General features: G+C 40.2%; 1 protein-coding gene across 2 annotated transcripts in view; it reads left to right on the forward strand.

Moving 5' to 3' along the window:
• Positions 1-288: 288 nt before the first annotated feature.
• Positions 289-25,649, forward strand: part of DENND5B (DENN domain containing 5B) — a 181,022-nt gene continuing 155,661 nt past the window's right edge. The window contains exon 1 of one of the 2 annotated variants that reach the window (XM_044990556.1): positions 289-534. In XM_044990556.1, coding sequence (XP_044846491.1) covers positions 423-534 — 112 coding nt within the window. In that variant the 5' untranslated portion in view covers positions 289-422. The remainder of the gene's footprint in view (positions 535-25,649) is intronic. The other variant, XM_044990563.1, reaches the window with a different exon arrangement.

Raw genomic sequence — 25,649 nt, forward strand, 5'->3', positions numbered from 1 at the left:
ATTTAAATGTCCCGCTGTGCCCGCCCCTTCCCCTCGCTGTGACTGGCTGCTGCAGCAGGGAGGACGCTCAGCCCAGCCGGCGCTGCCCCCCCCCCCGCCCTTGCTCAGCTGACAGCGGCTGGGGGCATTGCCACCGCCGGAGCGCTCGCTGCTGGCGGCGCGAGCCCTTCGCTGCGCTCTAGGGCCCGGCGGGGTCCTGCGGGAGCGCGAGCCGCGGCCCGAGAGAGTCCGGGAGCGGCGCGAGCCGCGGTTACCGCCCCGCCCCCCCCGCCCGGGGACCCGCGCGAGACCTGCCGCTGGGGATGGAGACGCCGCCGCTGTGACCAGCGGCAGGAGCGCGAGAGCCCGGCCCGGCCCCCGCGCGCCGGGGCTAGCGCAGAGCAGCAGCAGCGGCGGCGGCGGCTACAGCAGCAGCAGCAGGGATGAGCGGGAGCGCTGCCCCCGGGCCCGGCTCGGCCCCCTGCCGCTTCGCTCACTACTTCGTGGTGTGCGGGACCGACGCGGACAGCGGGCTGGAGCCCGACGAACTGGCCGGTAAGCGCGCGGGGGGGGAGGGCGCTGCGCTGCAGCGGGCAGGGGACGCCGGGTGGTTCCCAGGCTGCATTTCATTTCCCCTTCATCCCTGCTGCGATCTTCTGCCGTGTCCTCCCTGGAGCCCCTTTCTCTGCACCCCCCCGCCCGCCCCCGGACGGCGGTAGCGTTTGTTTGCCCTCGCTGTCATTGCGATGTATTCTCCGTAGCGTTAGCAGGCGGGGGGGGGGTGCCTGGGCGGGTGCGTTTGCGCGCTAACAGGTTAATAGCGACTATTAATATCCCGGCGAGAGCAGCGCACCCAGGGGATGCTGGTCCCGCGGGGGCTGCCTGCCCGTGTCTCTGCACAAACCCTCCAGCAGGCCTGGGCACTCTCTTCCCTGCACATCGAGGTGCACAGGCTGTTCGGCGTTTTCATTGTGTTCCTAGTCCGCTCTCGGGGAGTCGCTCCCAAGGGATTTGCCTGGGGGGAGGCTGCTTCTGAAATCTCATTTGGTAACTTCTCCTTGTATTGCTCGAACTCTTCCCACCCACCCAAGAAGCCTGAGTTCCAGCCACTAATTGCAGCAGAAGAAACCAACTGGATGCAAAGCACGATTGCATTCACCGTTCTCTGAAAAGGCTTCCGGCTTCCCTCTGCCCACCGCCCCACTTTCAGTGCGGTGCTTTATAGAAACCAGCTGCAGTGGCTAGGGCTGGTTATGTCAGTGGGAGTAAGCAGATCACATTTAGATGTGCCGCTGTAATCTTATTACCACTTGGACTTTATCCTTTAAGTTTAGCTGCATTTGCCTCGTACTTCAGAGGTTGCTGTGAAGATGTAATCATTCAGAAACGTGTGCATTTAGCGGTAACTTGGGCTCAAAGAGCAGGAAAGCTACCTTTGTACCTTCTGGCACTGTGAAACAGGCTGTTTCTGGCCCTGCCGTGGTTCTCCCTCTTGAAGGTTTGGGTTTTCCGCCATTAATAGAAAATCAAAGTAAATTGTTTTGGAGGGTGTGAAGCACACTAGTATTTCATCGCAGGTCTGAGTTAGGAGAGGGTGAGAGGTAACCGTTGGGAGGGGGTAACTGATGTAGAAGTGGGTCTCAAACTTTTTTTTACTAGCAACCCCTTTCACACAGCAAGCCTCTGAGTGTGACCCCCCCATGAATTAAACACACTTATATATATATATATATTTAACACCATTATAAATGCTGGAGATAAGCAGGGTTTGGCATGGAGGTTGACAGCTTTCTACCCCACCCCATGTAATAACCTGGCGACCCCCTGAGGGGTCCCAACCCCCAGATTAAGAACCCCTGATGTAGAGGGATACAGGGACAACTAAGAGGCCTTCTCCAAGGTGGTGAACCAAGATCTTGGGCTGCAGTTGTATTTTAAGTCCTCCAATGCATTCAGCCTCAAACAGAAAAGGAGAAGTGTTTGAGGGTACTGTTAACATCAGTCCTCCTGAATCAAAATGTTTTACTACTTCTCCCCCTCTCCCTCCCCTTTTTTGGGAGGGGAGTGGGGGGATGAGAAAGTGATTGATTAAAAGTATCTTTTTTAAAAAAAATGTAACTTGTCCAGCCAGTGTGGAGGTAGTAAAATTTTGTGTTGAAACGGATTTATGTGAAAGCACTTTAAATGCTGTTTCCAACTCAATTTGAAGGCCAGTGCAGAAATATTAAAAATGGGGTGTTTATTCATGAATCTTACTGATGAAAACCAAAAAGTCTGCATTTATTCACTGCTGGTCAGTACGTTATAAACATACAGTGGCTGTGCTTCACCCAGTGTGGTGGGACTCCCTTAGATGGACATTGCAAAAGGAGAATGTTGCAAATATAAAAATAACTGAATGTTCTATCAAATGTGAAATCCCCCTCCCCAATTTAAGTCTGGAATAAAATAAAAAATCTAGGGGGACTGGAAATTTTGAATAATGTAATAAAATCTTGGAGGGAGAGGGGTTTTGAAAGAATGGGTGAAATAAAGAATACTTTAACTATTCTGGCAGGATTTTCTCCAAAATTTTCATAGAATCCAGGGGGGACTATCCCAATGTAAAAGTGACAAAATTTACTGCAGATTTCTAGAGACCCAAATTTTAACTTTCTGAAATAACTTTTGGAGATGAGGTTACTCATACTTGTTCTTAGCATTGAGTTGAATATTTTGGGAAGTTAATAGAAAATCCATTTAACTGTATTTCAGGATTGTATGTTCAAAGAAAGGCAGGTGAAGTTTAGGGAACAAATAATTAGAAAGTTATTTAAAATTGAATTTTTACTTAAATACCAAAACATTAAACCAACCACAGCTTTGTCTGAGGTTTAATTGCACAAAGTCAAGAAATTCCACACCAGAGCCCTAATTCTGCAAACTGTTATGCACATGTATAACTTGACTACTCATGCGAATAGTCCCCATTGCTGTCAATGGGACTACATACTTGAGTAAAGTTACCCATGTATGTAAACATTTGCAGGATCGGGAGTAAGGTTGCTGTGGGAAGCTTAAATCTGCCTGGTGGCGTGCATCACTGCAGTAAGGATTGTCATTATATGATGGATCTTGACATACTGGACAATAATAGAAAGATCTTTATTTTCTGAACTTTTTTAGAAAGACTGACACAATTTGAATTTCATTCTCTTGTCTAAAATACATTAATCTAAGGTTTGAAATAATTGCATCTGTCCCGTTGTATTAATGTAAATTGTGTAATCACATAATGAAAGACCCTGTGTGCTGTGCACTAGGCACATAGATAAGGTTATGCTGGGACTGTTAATTTAGAATTTCTTGTCTTAAAATGATAGTTTAAATGTTTAAAAAGGTGTGCAATTATTGTGTAGCGTTGCTTTCATTTGTATATCTAAATTCTGCTAGTTTCAGTAGCAAACTCCTGGTTTATGTGGCATCTCACCACTGAAGGTGAACCGTGTACTAAATCTGACTTGCATAATATAACCTTTTAAGGTTTTAACACTTGTTTCTTATTCCTGTTTCTGAAAATAACTTGCTAGCCAACACTGTCTTAAGAAGAGTTTATCACCGCCTCATGTATGAATTAGCTGACTTACTATGTGAAACAGCTTAAGCAGAAATTGTAAGACAAAATGAGGACTGTGGGTGAATATAAATATACTGTACTTTTTTGAGGTTTCATTTCACGTGTTAATTTAGTGTCTTCAGTTCACCAGTTCTAACACCACTACAGTAGTCAGACTTTTTTTTTTCCTTTTTTCCAGTAGGAAGAATTGGCATTGTCAGGTCTAGGACCAGGGGTGTGTGTGTCTGTGTGTGTGTGAACCTGAAGAACTCATATGGGATGTATTAAAATATTTGTTTAAAAATAAATGACATGAAAGCATTTAAAAAAAATTGTCTTTAACTCTGTTGATAAAATAGGCATTAGAATAACTCAAGTTTTAACGTAATCCAATTTCAACAATATGGCTTGAGTATGTACATTAAACATTTTGCTGTTCAACTTAGTAACAATCATATAAAAGTAATATACTTTAACTCAATATGTTTTACAGTAACACTGTAAAAACATCCTAAACTCTCCCTCCCTCCCTCTCCTGGTATACCATATTAAACAAAATTGTATGGCTAAGCAATGGATGTTGCTTATTGTGCTTGTTTGTCTCACTGTTACCTTGACCGTCCTCTGCTTATTTGTTGTATCTACCTGTTTTCTCTTGTCATATGCTTCGACTGTAAGCTCTTTGGTGCAGTGATTTTCTACTACATCTGTGCACAGCACCTAGCACAGTGTGTCCCAGATCCTCAGTTGGGATCTCCGAGTGCTGCAGCAGTACAAAAAAATGTTATTACGTAAACTGATCAAGGTTCTTATTGGACCCTTTTGCATCTTACTATAAAGGTGTAATGAGAGCACAGTAATAAGGATAATGTATCTTATTGCATTAAAATAATGTAAATTACTCTTGACATTTTTAATTAGATTTATGGTACTGGAAAAATATTGCAAAGCCAGCAGCATGGACATTAGTCTGATTACAGGTCTGGGCAACAGTAACAGCTTCCTTCCTTGGCTATGATTTAATGGCAAGTGAAGTGGCTTGATGACTACTATATGATGGAGATAGAGGGGGGCCTGGACAGCAACTTTCTTTCTTTCTTGTTCATACAACATAAAATGTGTGGACTGGCCTGAGGCTGTAGTATAAATTAGACCTTTGAAGCTGTTAAAGAGAAATATATTCATCTCTATCTGTATAGATTGTCATCGTCTGTGTGTGTTTTAAAAAAATAATCAAAAAACTAAATACTGGCATAATGGCATTTATGTAGCTTCGATAGGGTTCCCATTTCTGTCAGACTGCAGTAAATCGTAAGCTTCCAGGAGAAGGACTGTTACTCCAGTGACAGGAAAACTCTATCTCCCAATCCAGCAAAGTAATTAAGCACATGCTTAACCTTAAGCATGTAAATCCTGTTGTAGTCACTATTCACATGCTGTTAACCACATCTGTAAGTGCCTTGCTGAACTGTGGTCTTACTAGAATTGAGTTACAGTTGGGAACTCAAAAATATGTCAGAAATTGGAAGAGGTTAGCTCTCCTGCTATGTGAGTAGTACCATATTTTTTTTTCCCCTAATGAATTTTGAATGGAAGTTAGATTCCTCCCCCCCCCCCTCCCCCACACACACTCATTTTGGGATCAGCAGTGAAGCACAGACGACTTCACTAAGTCATGGGGCTTACTGACAAGTTGCCAAATGAGTCAGCATTCCAACCTCAGCTGGAATTACATGACCTATGTGTTCCCTTTAACTAGGGATAGCCTTTGTAGTACACGTTACCTACATTTAAACATATATTGGCCATGTGTGTGAATTGTGCTTAATTTTGTGGAGATAACCTAGTGACTTATTTTGTAAACAATGATTGTTTATAAACAAGCTGTCCTTGTAAATTAATTTTGCCATCACAATGCAACAATGTCTTATTTTGCTTAGTTCCTCTGTGCTCTCTTTAATGTTAGTTCAGTTTTGAGTGCTTATTTATAAAATGGATCCAATGCCATAATATCCAATTAATATTTTTATCCTAAGGGTAATTCACTGGCAGTTTAATTTACTGGAAATGTGTGTCTGGTTACCTGGCCTTTAATGTGTTGAATGCTGGAGGTGTTGTAATGTAGTGATATGTGATTTCAAGCCAAGAAACTACTTGGCGCTACTACAAAACTGGTTTAGAGGCTGGAAGAAAATCTCTTATGATGGGTGAGGAAAAAAGAGAATTCAAGCTTGTGCTGGAGCTTAATAGCTAGTTGGCATCAGAAGAAGAGCAATATGTTTGATGTGACCTGTATCCTGAAGAGCATGAAAATTCAGTATTTGTTTGTGTCCTATTGAACACTATACCAAATAGCGTGTATGACAACTTTTCTCCCGTGTCCTGAGATGGAAACACAGTAAATTCAAGTTTATTTTTATCTTTAAGCCTCCTACTTTCAGATAGAAACTAAAGCGGCTATTAAATTGTCAGCTTCAGATTTACGTGGCTATAAAATGAATCCATCCTAGTAAATACTGGGACTTGGCCCAGGGTGTAAAAGGAAAGACGACAGTTCAATTTGTGAAATTTATGGACATTAATTAAATAAGTTTGGGGAGTTTTAAACTTTGAATACTAACTGTACTTTGAAGATAGCATTTATCAAAAATGTTGTACTTCAACTTAATTTTTTTATACCTTATTGCATTAATTATGGTACTATGTAATGTTGTTGTAACCATGTCAGTCCCAGGATACTAGAGACAAATCTAGGATGGGGTAATATCTTTTATTGGACCAACTTCTGTTGGTAAGCCAGACAAGCTTTAGAGCTACCTAAAGCTCTTCTTCAGGTCTGGGAAAGGTACTCAGTGTCACAGCTAAATACAAGATTGAAGAGATCGAGATATGCTAAAAATCTTGTATTTAGCTGTGACACTGAGTACCTTTCCCAGACCTGAAGAAGAGCTTTAGGTAGCTCTAAAGCTTGTCTGGCTCACCAACAGAAGTTGGTCCAATAAGAGATTACCCCCTCCACCTTGTGTCTCTAGTATCACAATAAAACTTCAGAAAGCAAAAGAGTAGATTGTAAGTAGGCCTGTCAAGCGATTAAAATAATCGCAATTAATCATGCGATTAAAAAAAGTAATTGAAATTAATCATGCTGTTAAATGGTATTCTATTATTATTTAAATATTTTTTACTTTTTTCCAATATATTGATTTTAATTCCAACACAGAATACAAAAAGTGTACAGTGCTCACTTTATATTTTTTATTACAAATATTTGCACTGTAAAAACACAAGAAATAGTATTTTTCAGTTGACCTCATACAAGTACTGTAGTGCAATCTCTTTATTGTGAAAGTGCATCTTACAAGTGTGTGTGTGTGTGTACACGCGCGAACACACACACACACACAACTGCATTTTAAAAAAATTGTAAACTTTAGAGCCTACAAGTCCTACTTCAGCCAATCACTCAGATAAACAAGTTGGTTACAATTTGCAGGAGATAATGCTGCCTGCTTCTTGTTTACAATATCACCTGAAAGTGAGAACTGGAGTTGGCATGGCACTGTTGCAGCCAGCGTTGCAAGATATTGACGTACCAGATGTGCTAAAGATTCATATGCCCCTTCATGCTTCAACCACCTTTCCAGGGGACATGAATCCACGCTGATGACGGGTTTTGCTAGATAACTGTCCAAAGCAGTGCAGACCGACGCATGTTTATTTTCATTATCTGAGTCAGATGGCACCAACAGAAAGTTGATTTTTATTTTTGGTGGGTTTGGGTTCTGTCGTTTCTGCATCGTAGTGTTGCTCTTCTAAGACTTGTGACAGCATGCTCTACACCTCGTCCCTCTCGGATTTTGGATGACACTTCAGATTCTTAAACCTTGAGTCGAGTGCTGTAGCTATTTTTAGAAATCTCGCGTTGGTACCTTCTTTCCGATTTGTCAAATATGCTGTGAAAGTGTTCTTAAAACGAACAGCATGTGCTGGGTCATCATCCAAACTGCTAACATGAAATATATGCAGAATGTGGGTAAAACAGGACAGGAGACGTACAGTTGTCCCCCAAGGAGTTCAATCACAAATCTAATTAACACATTACTTTTTTAACGAACATCAGTATGGAAGCATGTCGTCTGGAATGGTGGCCGAAGCATGAAGGATCATGCTAATATTTAGTAAATCTGGCATGTAACTACCTTGGAATGCCAGCTACAAAAGTGCCATGCAAACGCCTGTTCTCACTTTCAGGTGACATTATAAATAAGAAGCAGGCAGCATTGTCTCCCATAAATGTAAACAAACTTGTTTATTTTAGTGATTGGCTGAAGTAGGACTGAGTGGACTTGTAGGTTAAAGTTTTACATAACTGCACTCAAACACAAAACAATGTAACTAAATATATATATTTATAAGTTGCACTTTCAAGACAAAGATTGCACTACAGTACTTGTATCATGTATCATTTTTACAATGCAAATATTTGTAATAAATATAAAGTGAGCACTGTACACTTTGTAGGCTGTTTGTAATAGAAATCAATATATTGGAAAATGTAGAAAAACATCAAATATTTCATGTCAATGGTACTGTATTGTTTAACCGTGCGATTAATCATGATTAATTTTTTTGAGTTAATTGCGAGAGTTAACTGCGATTAATCGACAGCCCTAATTGTAAGGTGAGATATTTTAGTAAGAAAACTGACTCAATGTCTTGTAGGAATAGATGTTCGATAAATGGAAAATTTCCCTTTACTCTGTGGGTTGTAAAATTGAGTAGGGAGCCATTAAAATTCTCACTTAGGCTTTGTCTAAACTGGGAAACTTACTGGCCCTACTATAACATAATTTCACAATTCGTTATATTGGTATTATTCCCCATGTGGACTGTCATATTCAGAATAATAGTGACCTTCTTTCAGTTTGGTTCATTGAAGTATAGTGTTATAGTTGTAATGCTGGTTAACTTCCTTGTGTATACAAGACCATAGAAAGGGATCTTCTCACGGTTGCAGGTCCTGTTCCTGATTTATTTATTTATTTATTTTCTTGTTAGAATTGTAAATAAATGGACAGCCCAAAGGCTTTATTTATTTAAAAAAAAAAAGGGTTGGAATTAAGATGCAGAGTCTGGGGCCTTTGTAAATTTGTTAACATAGGATTGTCAGGGTAAACCATCAGAATGTGACCCTGGAAAGGACAGGGAAGCTGGTTACTGACGCCATACAGGTCAATGAACTTTTTCTTGTATCTCAAGAGAGTGTGGGGTTGTGATGGAATTGTTTGGGGACCTGGAACTCAGCCAGAGCTCTTGGAAGTGATGGAGTTTTAACATCCATCACTTGAACAGAAGGGGATGCTTTCTCAAATTAAATGCTAGGAGAGAAGGTCTGTAAGAGTGGTAATGGGTCAACTAAACAGGTTTTACTGAGTCATACACACCATGTGGTGTACATATGGATGGAGAGAGTAGACTTTCTATTGTAATAGCTGATAAAGCCAAGCTGGAGTTTCCATAATAAAACACTATGTACAAGAAAACATGGGGAAATGTATATATGGAAAATGGTGTTCCTGGTGTGTTTAAAATATCTCTTTGATTTTTGTCAATGTAGATGAGAATTGCTTTTTTTGAACATGTAATCATCTTGTATTTAGCTGTGACACTCTGAGTACCTTTCCCAGACCTGAAGAAGAGCTTTAGGTAGCTCTAAAGCTTGTCTGGCTCACCAACAGAAGTTGGTCCAATAAAAGATATTACCCCATCCACCTTGTCTCTAGTATCCTGGGACTGACATGGTTACAACAACATTACATAGTACCTGTCACCCATCTAGTTAAAGGGAATATGGTGATCCTCTTCACTTTCATCTTCTTGTGACATTGCTACAAATAGGACATAAGTGGGATAATGTATTTTGTTCCCCTGAAACAGCTTCAAACTTGAGGGTAGATGATGGCAGTAACACCTTGTTCTGTAACTTTTAATAGCCAAATCTCCCCCTCTTCCCCCCCCAAAAAAAACCTTATGGGTGCAATAAGCAGATGCCCAGACCCAATGAATCTAAGTGAAAATACTTGGGCATTAATGATTCTATCAAATGTAAAGAGACCATCAAATAGAATGAAATTAATTTGAGCCTAATCTACATAACTTCCCACAAACTCCATCCTCAAAAATGACCTGTTTTCTTACTGGCCAGTAGCCAGTAACTAATTCCTGAGTTACTGGGAGTCTCCTATGTCAATGTATTCCTGGTATCATGTGGCAGCTCATAACTAGAGTTAACAATCTCAATATCCTCTGACCCCAAAATCTGCCTATAATATATATATTTTTTGATAATGAGACCAATAGCCAGTTTAAAGTGGAAAAATTAGACAGACTTTTTCTTGCAAAATACACAATAATAGAATTAGTATATAATAGAAAGTCAGTGCACTGCTTATAACTTTCTGAATTACGTATTAAAAATATACTCTCCAAGGAAAACTCTTGATGCTAAAGGAATTAAGGCATCCTTTGCTCATATTTGTCAATGTTCTTTATTAGCAGAGAATCCAGCTACAATAGTCTCCAGTAAGGAGACTGACTTGTTTGGTTACCCAGCTAACTTATCACTACTGATGTCACTATTTGTTGGACTGTATTGATTTATTCTAACCATAACAGTGAGTTCCTTATTTTCAGTTATACCTACTGTAGATTAACTCTTACTATGTTTGACCATGTTATTCTCTGAAACATGCTTAACCATTCACTTGCATTTGCCTATGAAAATAAATGCCTCCTACACAAATAACTCCTAAAAAAGAAACTAAAAGTAACCTGGAATCATTCACACTACAAAAAAGAGAACTTAATGTACTTCTCACCTGCTGCGTTTCTTCTTCAGTCTTTCTACTTCACTCAGCACTGAAAATGAATAAGGCTAGTATCTTCGTAGTCCAGTTTATTTCTGCTGCACTAGCACAATAATGTAGTGGTGTGTGGAAAATCTCCTAGAAGAACATGTGATGGACATGTTAAAAGACCACTGTCTAGTAGTAAAGACCTGGAATGTAGTTTGTATAAAGGCTGGAGGGGAGGGGGGGAAATGGAGGGGACAGACTTGCAGACATTCACACCCCAAAATTAACAATGTTTTCATAAATGGCTTTTTTAACTAGCCTAGGATACTGAGGTCCTTGCTAGGATCCATATAAAAAAGATAGCTCAAGGATTGTTGACAGGCTGAAAGAATAGTAAATGTTGTACCCTACCTGATATGTCTCTTTAATGTACCATTATTCAAGAGCTTGTTTACAAGGACTTGACTGTGTTGCTAACATTACTCAAGATCAGGTTCTCCTTGGCATCTGCAGCAGACAGTTGGAAATAAGGATTCATCAAGCTTTTTCATAGCTGCCTTGTCAATAGTGATGTTCAGGTTGCATACCAAATCAGTGACCTAGTTGGAAACAGATGTCTCTTTACTATTCATACTAAAAACATCTGTTAGGTCACCTCATAATGTAAAACTAAATCTTATTACTCATGGATTCAATGTAAAAAAAGTCTGCATTTCAAAGTGGATATTTGACGTTTGAATTTTTGAAGGAGCATTCCCTGATACAGAAGTTACGTTTTAAAAAATAAGCTTAAAGATCTTTTAGATCTGAAATGACCCTGCTCTGAGTGATGGTATAAAAGTTAAGGTAACTTTAATCAGAATGTACTTGATGGATCTGCAAAGAATATATGCTTTTTGACTACAAAAATAACCTTTTAAAAACTCATATTAAAATATTCTTCTAAAATAAAACAAGAATCAATATGACACTTTTCTAAAACTCTCACTGGGGAAAAATGTATTGATCTTGGAATATGTATGCTTAATTTCAATTAACTAGTAGCTTGCTTGTCTCCTTAAAAAAAAAAAAAAAAGGGGGGGGGGGACGACTGAAATTTATGATGTGAAGTATCTAGTGCTAGCTAATCTAATTATTTAACAGGTTTTAATTCAGCCATAAAATGCACCCTGCTTCCGGGCAATCTACATAATATTTTCAGGGCTTCAGTGGACCTTCACAGTGGGGAAGCCAGAATTACTCTCCTCACCTCCTCCCCAGCTTTTTCCCTATTCACTTGGATCCTGTAAAAGGGAGAGATGTGGGGTTGGGGGAGGGATTTAATCTGAAAAGCCCTATAAGGCATAGTGACAGCCATTCTATGTAGTTGACAATGGCAGAATTTTTCTTTAATCTGAGGTGTCATTTTATATACACTGGCTGCTGCAAATAATTTTACCTGCTAGTGACATATATAATTTCCATTATTTTAAAAAGTAAGTATTTTGTGCTTATCTACACATTCATGCATGTTAATATTTTCTTGCACAAAATGGCCAGCTATGTGTCTTAACTGCACGCTTGTGCATACAATTGCATGTCTGATTTCTATATGCTATTCCTACAATCACACATCTCTAAAATTTGGGCTGTCCAGCAATAAAATGCTTCGGGATTCTTATAAATGAAAGGCAATAGATGTAAAGGGTTTATAGTAGAATCATGAAGCAAAGCATTAATTAACTCAACTACTGCTCATATCAATGAAATGTACTAAGGTGTTTATAAATTGGTTGGGGAATGAGCTTTTAGTCTGTTCATTGAAAACTGGGAGACAGATGGAGCCTGCTGCAGTAGTTAATGGAGAACACACATTGACTTTTTTCTTGATTGATGATTGGGGCTTTTTTGTTTTACATCACACACTAAAATAATAAGACAAATGAAAGTAGCATGTAATTGGATAAATCTTTCTTGCAACCCACTCACAACTAAAAGCAAAAAAGGACATGCTGCTCAATTATTTAATCATGTGATAGTATATTTTTCTCTGCAATCTCTAACTACTAATCTTTTTTTTCTTCCGTACTAGGTGATGGTATTAAACAAGTTGTAAAATGTTAGTTGTCAGAATTTTGTATAAATCAATTTCCTTATTTTAATATCTCAGAAGCTAGCATTACAACTAAGTTATGAGTATAGCTGGTTCCCATATATGAATCATTTTTATTAATCTGTATAAATATTAACGCCCACAACTGAGTACTGAAACCAGGCAGAACATTCAGAAATAGTTCAATACTGAGTAAAATGAGATGTTGATGATGGATGGAAAGTGAAAGGATATTTGGAAGAAATACAGAGTAACCATTTTTACAGATTATCAGGAATGTTTTGTTTCTAAGTGGTTTTCAGTGAAAACAAATGCTATCTCTGTACCTTTAAAAAAAAATCAGTCTTAAAATTTCTAATAGTGTATTCTTGTGCGGCTTATTTCATTATATTAAATAAGAGTTGTTATGAAGAACAAGTTTTTAAATATACATAATGCACCACTTTTCATTTTGTGATCTTCGGCTGCAGTCACTACAATTATCATTCAACTAAGTGTTTGTCTACAAAGATCATAATGACTGGCAAATACTCAGCGCAGATGGATTCTGTGATCAGCCTTTTCCCAAGATAATACTACTTTGGGTGGATTGTCTGCTCTACTACTTGCAGATATATAGAGATATATAGAGATATATAGACTTTTTCAGGCTTTAAAGATGTGACAACAGATGTTGTGCAATTTTAATCCAAGCAGGAACATTCAGATTTAATATTTTTGTTTTTTAAACCGAGGAATGACTAAGATCTAAATATTCTTTGTCTAAGGAATGTTACTAAGCAGTCATTCCTTTAATAATTAATAAAGTGGACCTCTGTTTTGGGTGGGATAAGATGCTTCATTTAGTTATGTCCTATAAATAAACAAAGTGCCAGAAGAATGTCTCATAAATCTTCTATCAGAGTAGTGACTTTTTACCATATTGATCTTTAACCATAGCACTGCAAGATATCGAGTACATCTTTGGTTGCTTGTTCAATCTTTTCCTTTTGAAGCTCATAAAAAAAATATTGTGCAGTATCGTGTAGCGTGTTACATACTATGAAATGTTTTTCTACTCTTGTATGTAATACAGGAGGTCGGATGTCTCATAGAAACAGTTTTCCTGAACTACTCCTGTCCCCTCTTCTGTGCTCTTTGTCCTAACCAGCAGGTGAAAAAGAGCTGAACTTTCTGATGAGGTTGCCCTAATCATGACCTCAGAAAGCTTAGTGCCCTGATTTGTTCCTGCTGACTGCACAACAGCTGAACAAGAGTGAGCCAATGTCTTAAGTGGTGTTTTGCAGTCTGGATGTATGCGGATTTCCACACTTCTTTCCATCAGAATTAATGCAGTTGAGAGAGCTAGTATAGTCTCGGAGCAGGAAAATAAACACCCGCTCAGATCTCTTCTATGGACTCTTTTGTGCACTAGGAGTTGCCAGTTCCCTTGCAGATGCTCAAGTATAAATTGGCTAAAATATGTCAGTTTGGTGTTTCTAACTGCTCCATAACATTTGGGATTGTGATAATCAGTAACTTCTAGGGCTGTCAAGTGATTAAAAAAATTAATTGCATGATTAATTGCACTGTTAAACAATAATAGAATACTATTTATTTAAATATTTTTGGATGTTTTCTACATTTTCAAATATATTGATTTCAATTACAACACAATACAAAGTGTACAATGCTCGCTTTATATTTATTTTTGGTTACAAATATTTGCACTGTATAAAAACAAAGGAAATAGTATTTTTCAATTCACCTAATACAAGTACTGTAGTGCAATCTCTTTATCATGAAAGCTGAACTTACAAATGTAGAATTGGGTACAAAAAACCTGCATTCAAAAATAAAAGCATCTAAAATTTTAGAGCCTGCAAGTCCTACTTCTTGTTCAGCCAATTGCTCAGACAAAGAAATTTGTTTACATTTGCAGAAGATAGTGCTGTCCGCTTCTTGTTTACAATGTCATCTGAAAGTCAGGTGTTCGCATGGCACTGCTGTAACTGGAGTCACAAGGTATTTACGTGCCAGATGCACTAAAGAGTCATATGTCCCTTCATGCTTCAACCACCATTCCAGGGGACATGCATCCATGCTGATGATGAGTTTTGCTCTATAACAGTCCAAAGCGGTGCAGACTGACACATGATCATTTTCCTTATCTGAGTCAGATGCCACCAGCAGAAGGTTGATTTTTCTTGTTGGTGGTTTGGGTTCTGTAGTTTCTGCATGGTAGTGTTGCTCTTTTAAGACTTCTGGAATCATTCCCTACACCTCATCCCTCTCAGATTTTGGAAGATGCTTCAGATTCTTAAACCTTGGGCCAAGTGCTGTAACTATCTTTAGAGATCTCACGTTGGTACCTTCTTTGCATTTTGTCAAATCTGCTGTGAAAGTGTTCTTAAAATGAACAACATGTGCTGGGTCATCAGTCGAGACAGCTATAACATTAAATATATGGTAGAATGCAGGTAAAACAGAACAGGAGACATAAAATTCTCCCCCGCAAGGAGTACAGTCACAAATTGAATGCATTATTTTTTTTAAAGAGCATCATCAGCATGGAAGCATGTCCTCTGTAAAGGTGGGTGAAGCATGAAGGGGTGTACAAATGTTTAGCATATCTGGCACGTAAATACCTTGCTGTGTTGACTATAAAAGTGCCATGCAAATGCCTGTTCTCACTTTTTGGTGGTGATGTAAATAAGAAGCAGTTAGCATTATCTCCCATGAATGTAAATAAACTTGTTTTGTCTTATGAATTGGCTGAACAAGAAGAAGAACTGAGTGGACTTGTAAGCTCTGAAGTTTTGCATGGTTTTGTTGTGTGATTAGGTAACAAAAAAAAAAATCAATATTTGTAAGTTGCACTTTCACCACAGATTGTACTACAGTACTTGTATGAAGTGAATTGAAAAATACTATTTTTGTTTTTTACAGTGCAAATATTTGTAATAAAAATAATATACACTTTTTTATTTCAATTACAATACGGAATACTATGTGGAAATGTAGAAAAACATCCAAAATATTTAATAAATTTCAAGTGGTAGTCTATTGTTTAACAGTGCGATTAAAACTGTGATTAATCGTGATTCATTTTTTTGGGTTAATTGTGTGAGTTAACCGATTTAATCGACAGCCCTAGTAATTTCCTCTTGGATTTCAGCTACTGGTAAATATTTTCTGTTCTAAATTCTACATCCCTGATTTTGAAGGAGTCCAGTGTATTTGTACTTTTGGATGCAAAGTAGCCACCATAATGGGGGCTGTGGGAAGTGGTGGCCAGCACGTACCTTGGCTCACGCTGCTTCCCGCAGCCCCTATTGGCCTGGAACGGTGAACCATGGCCAGTGGGAGCTGCGATCAGCCAAACCTGCGGATGCTGCAGGTGAACAAACCATCCTGGATCGCCAGTGGATTTCCCTGACGGGCTGCGTGCCAAAGGTTGCCAATCCCTGGTCTAACTAATAAAATGGGAAACTAAGACTAAACCTGAAACCAAGACCTCTTTTTTTTTTTTTTTTTTTTTTAAACACTCCAGTGTCCTCGGCAGAAACCGGGAGTATTCTCCTCTTCTCTTTCCCTCTCTTCTCCTCTCCCTTCCCCTCCCCACCCTACCCATAACATTTTAAGGAAAAAAATCTTTTGTCTTGCTGTGTGTCCTTAGTAACTTGAGTAGGAGCCGCAAAAGTATCTGAGACCACCTGAAGTGTGATTTCATTCAAAACAAATTCTTAGGACCAAAGTCTCAACCCTGGTATATTTTGGTAAATCAATGAAAGTGTTGCCTAAATCAGGTGGCAGTATCCAGCTCAGTAGCTGGTTTCTAAAATGTACTAAGTGTGGTATCCATCTTTCTTTTGGTGCTGATAGCGCCTCATGCATAGGAAGTGTTTATTGATGCATCATCAAAAATGTTGGAAATAATTTTTGTAATGAGCTTACAGAGGTTTACCATGACTCAGTTTCCACACAAGCACTTCTTTATTAGTCTAAAGGACACTTGGTGTTTGGTTACATCCAAACTAAAATACAGGCATATACACACTTATACTGTATTATTGCTACCATATACAGTATAACTGTTGGCCAAAATACTTACAACAGGATCAGGCCTGTTAGATACCTTCCCATCATGGTACCTCATCAGAGGGGTAAATCAAAACTCTGACAAAGAAATCCCTAAAAACCTTGCCTTTTATACACTGTAACTTTCAAGTGATGTCTTTGCTGGTTACTGGGCTTTAGCCTAAGGCCAGATGAGGCATTTTTTAAAATAAATATATTATATTAAAAACCCTATATAGTTACTGCATGGCATACCCCATTAACAGTGTGGTTTTATTTTAATTTCTGTTACCTCAGCCCAAACATTTAAATAAGATAATGCTGGTATTTCAAGGGACACTACAAGTTTAACACAAACAATTTTCTCATGATTTCACTATTTTTTAAATTACGTGCTTTCAGCATATTACTTGTGCAAACATCCAAACTGAATTAAAAACCATAGTTCACCCAGGACTCGTGTAGGCTTACATTCCTACAGTAAGCATGCATGGTGCTTTATAAATGCAGACAAAGTTCCTTCCTTGAAGAACTTACAATCTTGGGCCCGGATCACACAAGCAGATCCACAGAAATCAAATGGGGCTCCAGGTGGGCGCAAGATTCTTCCCTTCCTGGATCTGCTTGCACGGTCAGGGCCTAAGTTAGAATGTGTGGCCAAAGGGAACTGAAGGCGATATGACCAAAGATTTGTATTTTGAGTAGTGTATGTATAGGTGCTTCACTTCAGGTGTGCGTGCGGGTCTCAAGCCCTTGATTAGAGGCTTGTCATTAGCAGTGTCTGTTCAGCCTGCTCAAGTGCTCTAAACAACTTTATGCCACACTCCAAGGGTACATGGGGCTGCATGGGTCAACCGCCCTCAGTTTCTTCTGTGCCACCTCAGCCTGAGACTGAGCTTTAGCATGTCTGCCTCATGAGTGCCTCAGTATGTGGTGTTGGTTGTTGAGAGGTTTCAGGTTTTTCCTCCTCCCCAAGTTTGCAAGCTGCAACCTTTTGTCCACCTCCCTGCTCATGAAGGGTTTTTTTCCCCCCCCTTCCCATTTCTAACAGGCCTAGCAGTGTATTACAAGAGATAAGTGAATCATGGATGGTATAGGCCAGTGTTTTATAGCCTGCACTTCCCTGTCCCTCTTCAGGAACCCCTCTCATGAGACTATACTGAGTCAAGAAGTATGCTCCCTCCTTTGTTTAGGAGCAGTAGAGCCAGACCCATCCCCTCACAGGCGGAAAGGGTTTTATTCAAAGTATTTGTACCAAAGGGGATGGAGGGCAGGGGTGCTGGAACTGGGGGATGACCGGGGACCATTGCCCTCCATATTTTTTATCTGCAGTAAGGGCAAGCAATGGGGGGAGGGCATGGAGAGGAGCAAGCCCCTCGAGGGGAAGGAGTGGCACTGGAGGGCTGGGTCACAGTTCAGGTGCCAGTGGCCTCTCCACTTTTAGGGAGATGCTGCTGCTGCTCCTGATGGAGGATGGAGACCGACCTTAGATCTAAGACAACTGAGCAAATTTTTGAAGTCTTAAAAGTTCCATGTGGTAACTCTGGCAGCTATAATCCTTTCTCTAGAGGCAAAGAGATAGGTGTTGGGCTGAAACCCAATTTCCATATAGCGATACATCCCCCACACAGGAGATAGCTGTGCTTTGCCATGGGCTGGGATCATTTTCAGTACAGAGTACTTCCCTTCAGCCTGTCTTCATCCCCCAAGAATGTTCTCAAAGATAAATACAATGTTTACATGACCATCGTTATTAGAGGGGAGCACACTTCAACGCACTCACAACTCAGGGCACATGATCACCTCAGGAAACTTGTCTCCATATCAACTTGCTGGAACTCAGGGCAGTCAAGAATGCCTACCTTCAGTTCTTACCCCTCAAGGGCAAATCAATAAGAATCATGATGGACAATGTGGCTTTTATGTTCTATATCAACAAACGGGAGGAGCAAGATCCCACTCTGTGCACTGAAGCTATAAAATTATAGAACTGGTGTATAGCCCATCAGATTCAGATCTCAGCCGTCTACCTTTCTGGAGTCCAGAATGTCAAAGCCAATATACTCAGCAGGTGAGTCTCCCAGGGCTACAAATGAGAATTGGACTCTCGGATTTCTTCATGGGATATTCCAGAGATGTGGACTTCGAGAAGTGAACCTATTTGCCACATCCAGTAACCGGAAGTTCACCTTATTCTGCTCAAGAGGAGGCTTAGGTCCCCTCTCTTTGGGAGACTCCTTTGCCCTTCCTTGGATAAAGGGCCTTTTCTATGCATTCCCTCCAGCACTGCTAATTTCAAGAGATGAGGAAAATCAGGCAGGATAAAGCCACGGTTATCCTTGTAATACAGACCTGACTGAGGCAAGCTTGGTATCCTTACCTGCTTTATCTGTGTGTCCAACTGGTGCTCCAGAATCTTGCTGTCCCTCATCTACTCTCCCAGGACACAGATTGTGTGCTTCACCCTAAACTAGGGGTTCTCCTTCTCCATCTCCAAGCACGGGTTCATGGGGTTAGAATCCACCTGCTTCACTAAACAGTAGAAGGGAGTCAACTCCAATTACTTGCCTTCAGAAATGGAAGAGGTTCAACCACTGGTGTCACCACCACCATCTTGTGCCTGAATCTTTTCCGCTCTCAGCCAGCTTGGATTATCTGCTGGATTGAAGCCTGACCCTCTTTTTTTTTTTTTTTGTGCACACCCTGTGTCCTCGAGATTTATTAAGGGTCTGTGGAATCTTTATCCCAGATTAAAGATCATACTCAGACTGGGGGGTCTCCTCTTAAATACCTTTTTGGGGGACCTTCGTTTGAACCTATGACAACCTGCTCCTTGCTTCACTTATCTGTGAAGACTTCCTTTCTAGCAGCTATCATGTTAGCTCGCAGGGATGGAGAAACTGTAGCCTTAGTGGCACACCTCTACCCCCCCATTTATGATTCCCCCCCCCACCCCAGGACAGTGTCTCCCTGTGTTTACATGCAAAGTTCTTACCTAAGGTGCTGTTGGATTTACATCTTAACCAGTCTGTTCATTGGGATTTTTTCCTAAACTATCTAAGTCTCAGCAGGAGACTTCCCTTCATATGTTAGATGTGTGGCAGGCATTGACCTTTTATCTTGATAGGGCCAAGCAATTTTGGAAATGACCTGGATGCTTTGTCTCCATCACAGAAAGATCCAAGGGCTCCATGATCTCTTCAGAGTCTGAGATGGATCTCTAGGTTTATTTACTGCTTGGTATGATGCAGCTGGTGCTTTGCTTCCCCAGAGGGTAATAGTACACTGCCAGATCACAAGCAACTTATACATCATGACTCAAACATTCAAGTGCCTGAGATGTTCAGAACAGATACCTGGATTTCAGTGCACACCTTTTCTAAATGCTACGCTTTGGTCCACACCATCAGATCTGATGTAGAACTTGGTTCTGCTGTACTGTCTTCAGTCTTGGACTTGATTCTGAAGTGCCCTCCTCCCTGTGAGGATACTGCTCAGGAGTCACCTGAAGTGAAACACCCACAGGGACACTACTCAAAGAAGAAAAGGTTACTCACCCTGTGCAGTAACTGTTTGTTCTTAAAGATGTGTGTCCCTCTGGGTGCTCCACTACCTGCCCTTCTTCCCTTTTGCTTTGGACTGTTCTTGTTGCATGTTGGGATAGAGAAGAAACTGAGGGCGGTTCACCCATGCAGCTCTCTGTACCCTCCTGAGTGCAGCACAAGGTTGTATAGAGCACATGCGCAAGCGGAACAGATGCTGTGAAGGGGAAATCTCTGATCCCAAGCTTGAGGCACATGTGTCCTTCTATAGATGCTCCTTTTCAGGTGCACATCAGGAAGAACCAGAGTTACTATAAAAGGTGAGTAACCTTTTCTTCTGTTCTGGATGGTTCTGCTATTAAATTTCTAGAATGGTTTCACTATCGTGTTTTGTTTTTTTTTAAATTTGTTTTAATTGTGAGAGAGCGCACAAACACACACGAGAACACGAATGTGAATGGTCTCATTAAGGCAGTGGTTCTCAACCAGGGGTATGCAGAAGTCTTCCGGGGTACATCAACTCATCTAGATATTTGCTGAGTTTTACCACAGGCTACATAAAAAGCACTAGCGAAGCCAGTACAAACTAAAATTTCATACAGGCAAAATGAGAAAGTAAGCAATTTTTCCAGTAATAGTGAGTATTTTTCTGATTTTTGTAAACAAGTACTTTTTAAGTCAAGTGAAATTTGGAGTACGCAAGACAAATCAGACTCCTGAAAGGGCTACAGTAGTCTAGAAAGACTTAGCCACTGCCCTAAGGGAGAGTGTGAGAGTGTGAATGTATAACTGGCTCAGACGTAAGTGAGCTCTGAAGGATGCAGTAAAGTGGGAGGAAATAACTGAGTATATTTCATGGGCCGAGATGAAGCAGGGAACAAGAGTGGCTACACAGCTACCAGTGATACTGTAGGTTTTTATCTAATCTTGCATCTAACTCACTGGAAGGATTTAATGTGATGGAAGGCAGTATTGTGTTCACAGGGGAGGGTAACTATAAGAACATACCCCTCAGTTGAATAGAAAAAAATTATTTTCAGATAAGCTTGTGATTGGAAAACACCGCTCAAAAATAAAACAAATGATGTAGAAATGTTTTGTGCCCTTTCCTTCAAACCACGCCCCCCTCCCCTAACCAAAAGCACTTTACTATAGTTTTACATGTAGTCCCTAGAAAAACTGTTTTTCTCTGACTCTCTTAAAAGATCAAGAGTAAAATTTAATATAATAGGAATAGCTAAAGATTGCTATAATTTTAGCAAAGTGGTTTCAAGTTTGTGTTAAGTGCATTATTTACTTTGAAAATCTGAGTTTCCTAGTAGAAAACATGAAAGCGAATGGCTAATCATGCATTATATATTTTCTAAATAAATGGCAGTGTTCAACTGAATTTGTTGACTGAACCAGCCTTAAAGATTACAGCCTTTGAACATTTAATCAAATTTTAGTACAGTAGGATATTGGTGATTCACATTTTTACTAATCCACAAACTTCCTAATAGGTACATCCCAAAATAAGTCTTCCCATTTTACAGCATAGCTCAACAGATGAGTGCAGTAATGAGCTCTCAAATTACTATGACTACATTTAATTTGACAAAAATATTATCCCTTTTCCTACATTTGGACTGGCATGAATGGAACCTTATGCAATGTTATTCCCCTGTTGAAGCCAAGGGGACACTGTAAATGAGCAAGGGTCTACTCCATGTGGATCTAATCGCAGGGACTGAGGCCTGTATTGCTGAACATCTACTAGTGTAACTGAAGAATTATAAATTCAAGCTTAGTTATGCTAGACGGATAAACATGTAATTTGTCAAATTTTGTAAACTGCTATGATTGTGCCAGTCTTCAGAGTGAATTTGTCAAGTTATTTTCAACATTTACAGTAGATCTTAGTTGCCTATTCTGTTTCACTACTTCAAAAACTTGGTTTGTATCACACAATTTGTATGTATAAAACATTTACATATCTATCTTTTGTGACTGTTACTAGCTGGGCAGCTGCATATTCTGCCTGGTCAGAGACCATAAAATGTGGGTGTAAGCAAAAAGTCAGGGAAATCCAGTTAAAACAGTCTAGTGTACGGTGCTTACCAATACAAAAATGTCTGCTAATGCCTTTTTAATTGATTCGCCACCCCATCTACTTGTCTCCAATCATGGCTCTGAGGGCTTGTCTACGCTTACCAGAGGATCGACGCTGCAGTGATAGATGCATTGGTGGTTGATTTTTACAGGTCTAAATCAACCACCGATTGCTCTCCTGTTGACTCCTGTACTCCACCTGATCGAAAAGCATAAGGAGTCAACGGGAGAGCATCGCCTGTCGATGTGTAGTGTGGACCCTGTTACCTGAAACTGGGCCAGCTAGTAAGCTTAGGGAGGACTAATGACCCAACAGATTTTGGCAGAAAGCAGCACGTTTATTATATTGATAGCTAAGCTCAAAAAAAAAAAGGGGGTGGGGGTGTCACATTCACACTCGCATACTCGCGCTCCCAGGGCAGGCATGGCACTGGAGATGTTAGGATCCTTCAAGGTAAGTGTCCCATAGCACAGCAATGTGATGAAAAGTCTTCCCGAGGCACGATGGAATGCAACGCAGCAAACCACTGGCCGGGTGGTCCGGGCAAAGGGCCTTCACGGGAGGTACAAACTTGTGAGTGCACTCCTGGGCACATGGCCCCTTCCCCTTTTAAGGACCTGCTCCTCATGGCCTGCAACTAGAGATGACTTGGCTGCGTTTGGTTTAGAGTGACCAGATGTCCTGATTTTATAGGGACAGTCCCGATTTTTTTGGGTCTTTTTCTTATATAGGCTCCTGTTACCCCCCCACCCCACCCCTGTCCTGATTTTTCCGATTTGCTGTCTGGTCACCCTAGTTTGGTTGGTCACACTCCACCTCAGCCAGTGTCCATGCATTGAGTGTGTGATTGCTGCCTAATTAGAGTCCCAGACACTTTGGCTATCTGGGAGCTCTTCTGATCTTCCAGCTGTTTAAGCAGCCCATTCATCCCACAAGCATTCCAGGAGGGAGGAGTGGGGGAAAGCCACTTCAGGTATTCAAAGAGAGAGAGGAGACAAGGGGGTGGGGAGGAGTGTAACAGACCTTTTGAGCATACAGGTTATACGTAGTATACAGACCACTGCTGCTCCTACAACAGACTCGGCGGTAAGTAGATCTAAGTTACGTTGATTTGAGTTATGCTATTCATGTAACTCAAATTGTGTAGCTTAGATCGACTTTTCCCTTTAGTGTAGACAAGGCTTAATAGTTTCATGCTGAAGCAAAATTCCTTAATAGTCTCCTAAAATAGTCCCTTTCAAATCACTAATTGTAGCATATTTAAATTCCATAGCCTTCATTGGTGGGATTTTGTATGGTGTATCAGTTGTCATTCATAGACCATTTGGAATCCTAATGGTTTAAATAAATGAACTTTCTGGAGACTTTGTTTTGCGGAGTTCCTTTATTTCTTAAGTTGTGATAATTTTCTGAAGTGTCAAATGCATTGAAGTAAAACAAGATCTTTTATTTATCTAAAAAAAATTAGAGAACTTTCACTTTATGGTTATTTAAATAGATGTTTTCCTATAGTAGTCCTGAAAACCTATTATGTAGTTTATTTCACATCACCAGTTTAACATGCTGTTTAAAGTGGAAACTTAAGTCTTTCTTTCTGTCTACAGCTGCAGTTTTAAATAGAGCATCATTGTCATGTGATGAGCATGGATGTCAAAACATTTGAGAGTAATTGGTAACCTGAACAGTTCCTGTACATTAAATATTTATAGAAGAAAATGAACTCCAGAGCACCCTGCTATGCAGGCAGTTATAAACTGTTCAGATACACTGCTGTGTTGGTAATAACATGAACAGCCATGTATGGATTTAGGAAGAACATAACACATAATTGTTCACTTGTGTTCAGTTTTAATGGTGTACCTTTCATGCATCTAAAAGCTGACATATGAAAGCTTATAAAAAGGGAACTGAAAAACATCCGAAACTGTAGAGAACCATTTGGCCTTAGCCAAACTAATTGCTAGTCAGCTGCCACAGAAACAGTCCATTATCTCTCCTTTCCAGTCCTCTGGTAGGAGAGCCATAGTAAAACCTTTAAATAAACAATCTCTTGTATGTCTAGTCCTGAGTTCCAGCATATCTCTGTTTAATGTCCTCTGGTGCAAGCAAGTTGTAAACTACAAAAGAAAAGACAATGAAGGGCAAGCCATGTTAATTTAAATCTAAAATTAGATTACAATAAAAATTTATGCTGGACTCTTTCAGACAATGCACAATGGCCATGATTAATAAGACTTGGTTGTACAACCTTAATTTATGTAATAAATTTGAGTTGTCAGGCAGGTAATATAATGCAATGCTGTGATACAAGTGTCAAATTCACGTTTGATTTAAATGCCTCTAATTTCAGCTTCATTGTTGCAATTTCCTTATTAAATCAATTTAATGCTTAGGAAATCCAGTAGAGGGAGTTTAATTTCCAAATGAAATCTGTTCGCTTTACTGGAGGAGTCTGGAGAAAAAAAACGGTCCAGCCAGTACATTACTGTGAAAACGTGACACACTTGTTTGTTTTTAATATGAAAGCCGTAACTATCTCGCCATTGGATCACTTATGGCCTGGCTTATTCGTGAGTATTAACAAAGACTCTTTTCCTTTACAAATTAGTTTTCCTTTCTGTGATATGGTTGCAGCCAGTACAGATGTTTTGGGTATTCCCTTGTCAGTCAAGTGGTAACAAATCCAGATAGAGCATTTTCATGCCAAGGTTACTTCTTTGTTTCTTCACCCTGCCCCCAGTCCCCACTAGCAGGTTTCCATGTTTCTTCCTGCATTGTTTGGGAAAAAAAACAATTAATGTCTTGAGACAGTCACCATCTCTCCCCCCCCCCCCCATTTTAGTCTCAGCTGAGTCAGAAAAAGATGGGGAGAAAGTATTCCACCTGTTAATTTTCCCTGCAGCTATTTATAAAGAACCTTTATCATATGAATTTGCTGCCGAAAGCTCATGCTCCCATATGTCTGTTAGTCTATAAGGTGCCACAGGACTCTTTATTGCTTTCTGCATGTCAGTGCAGCTCTGCTGCAAAACTGGGTGGGAGGGCAGAGGCTAGATGTATAAATGGGTCTAATGTGCTCTGTAGTACACTGGGCCTTGCCTTACAGCTCGGGATGTGTACGCTTGACTAAATGGGCCGTATGGTTGACATACATTGTGCAGCTTCGTTAAAGCCAGTGGGGGTTCATAAGAGGTGATCCGTTTTAAAGCATCTGTCTCAAAATAGTGTATCATTCCTGACTGGCAATGCCTGAGAGTGAGGTTGAACTGTTCTTCAGTGAAGGATCTGTTAAGAACAATCTGCCTTGTAGTTTGGGGGTATAGAAAATCCTTCCCACCCTTTCCCATTGTCTGACTCGCTTGTCTGGTTTAGCATTGTTGTAGAAATAAGCATAATGGATTTGCTAGGGTCAGTGCTTCACAATGTGACCATTGAC

This window comes from Mauremys mutica, chromosome 1 (assembly GCF_020497125.1).
Source record: "Mauremys mutica isolate MM-2020 ecotype Southern chromosome 1, ASM2049712v1, whole genome shotgun sequence".
Taxonomy (NCBI): Eukaryota; Metazoa; Chordata; order Testudines; family Geoemydidae; genus Mauremys; species Mauremys mutica.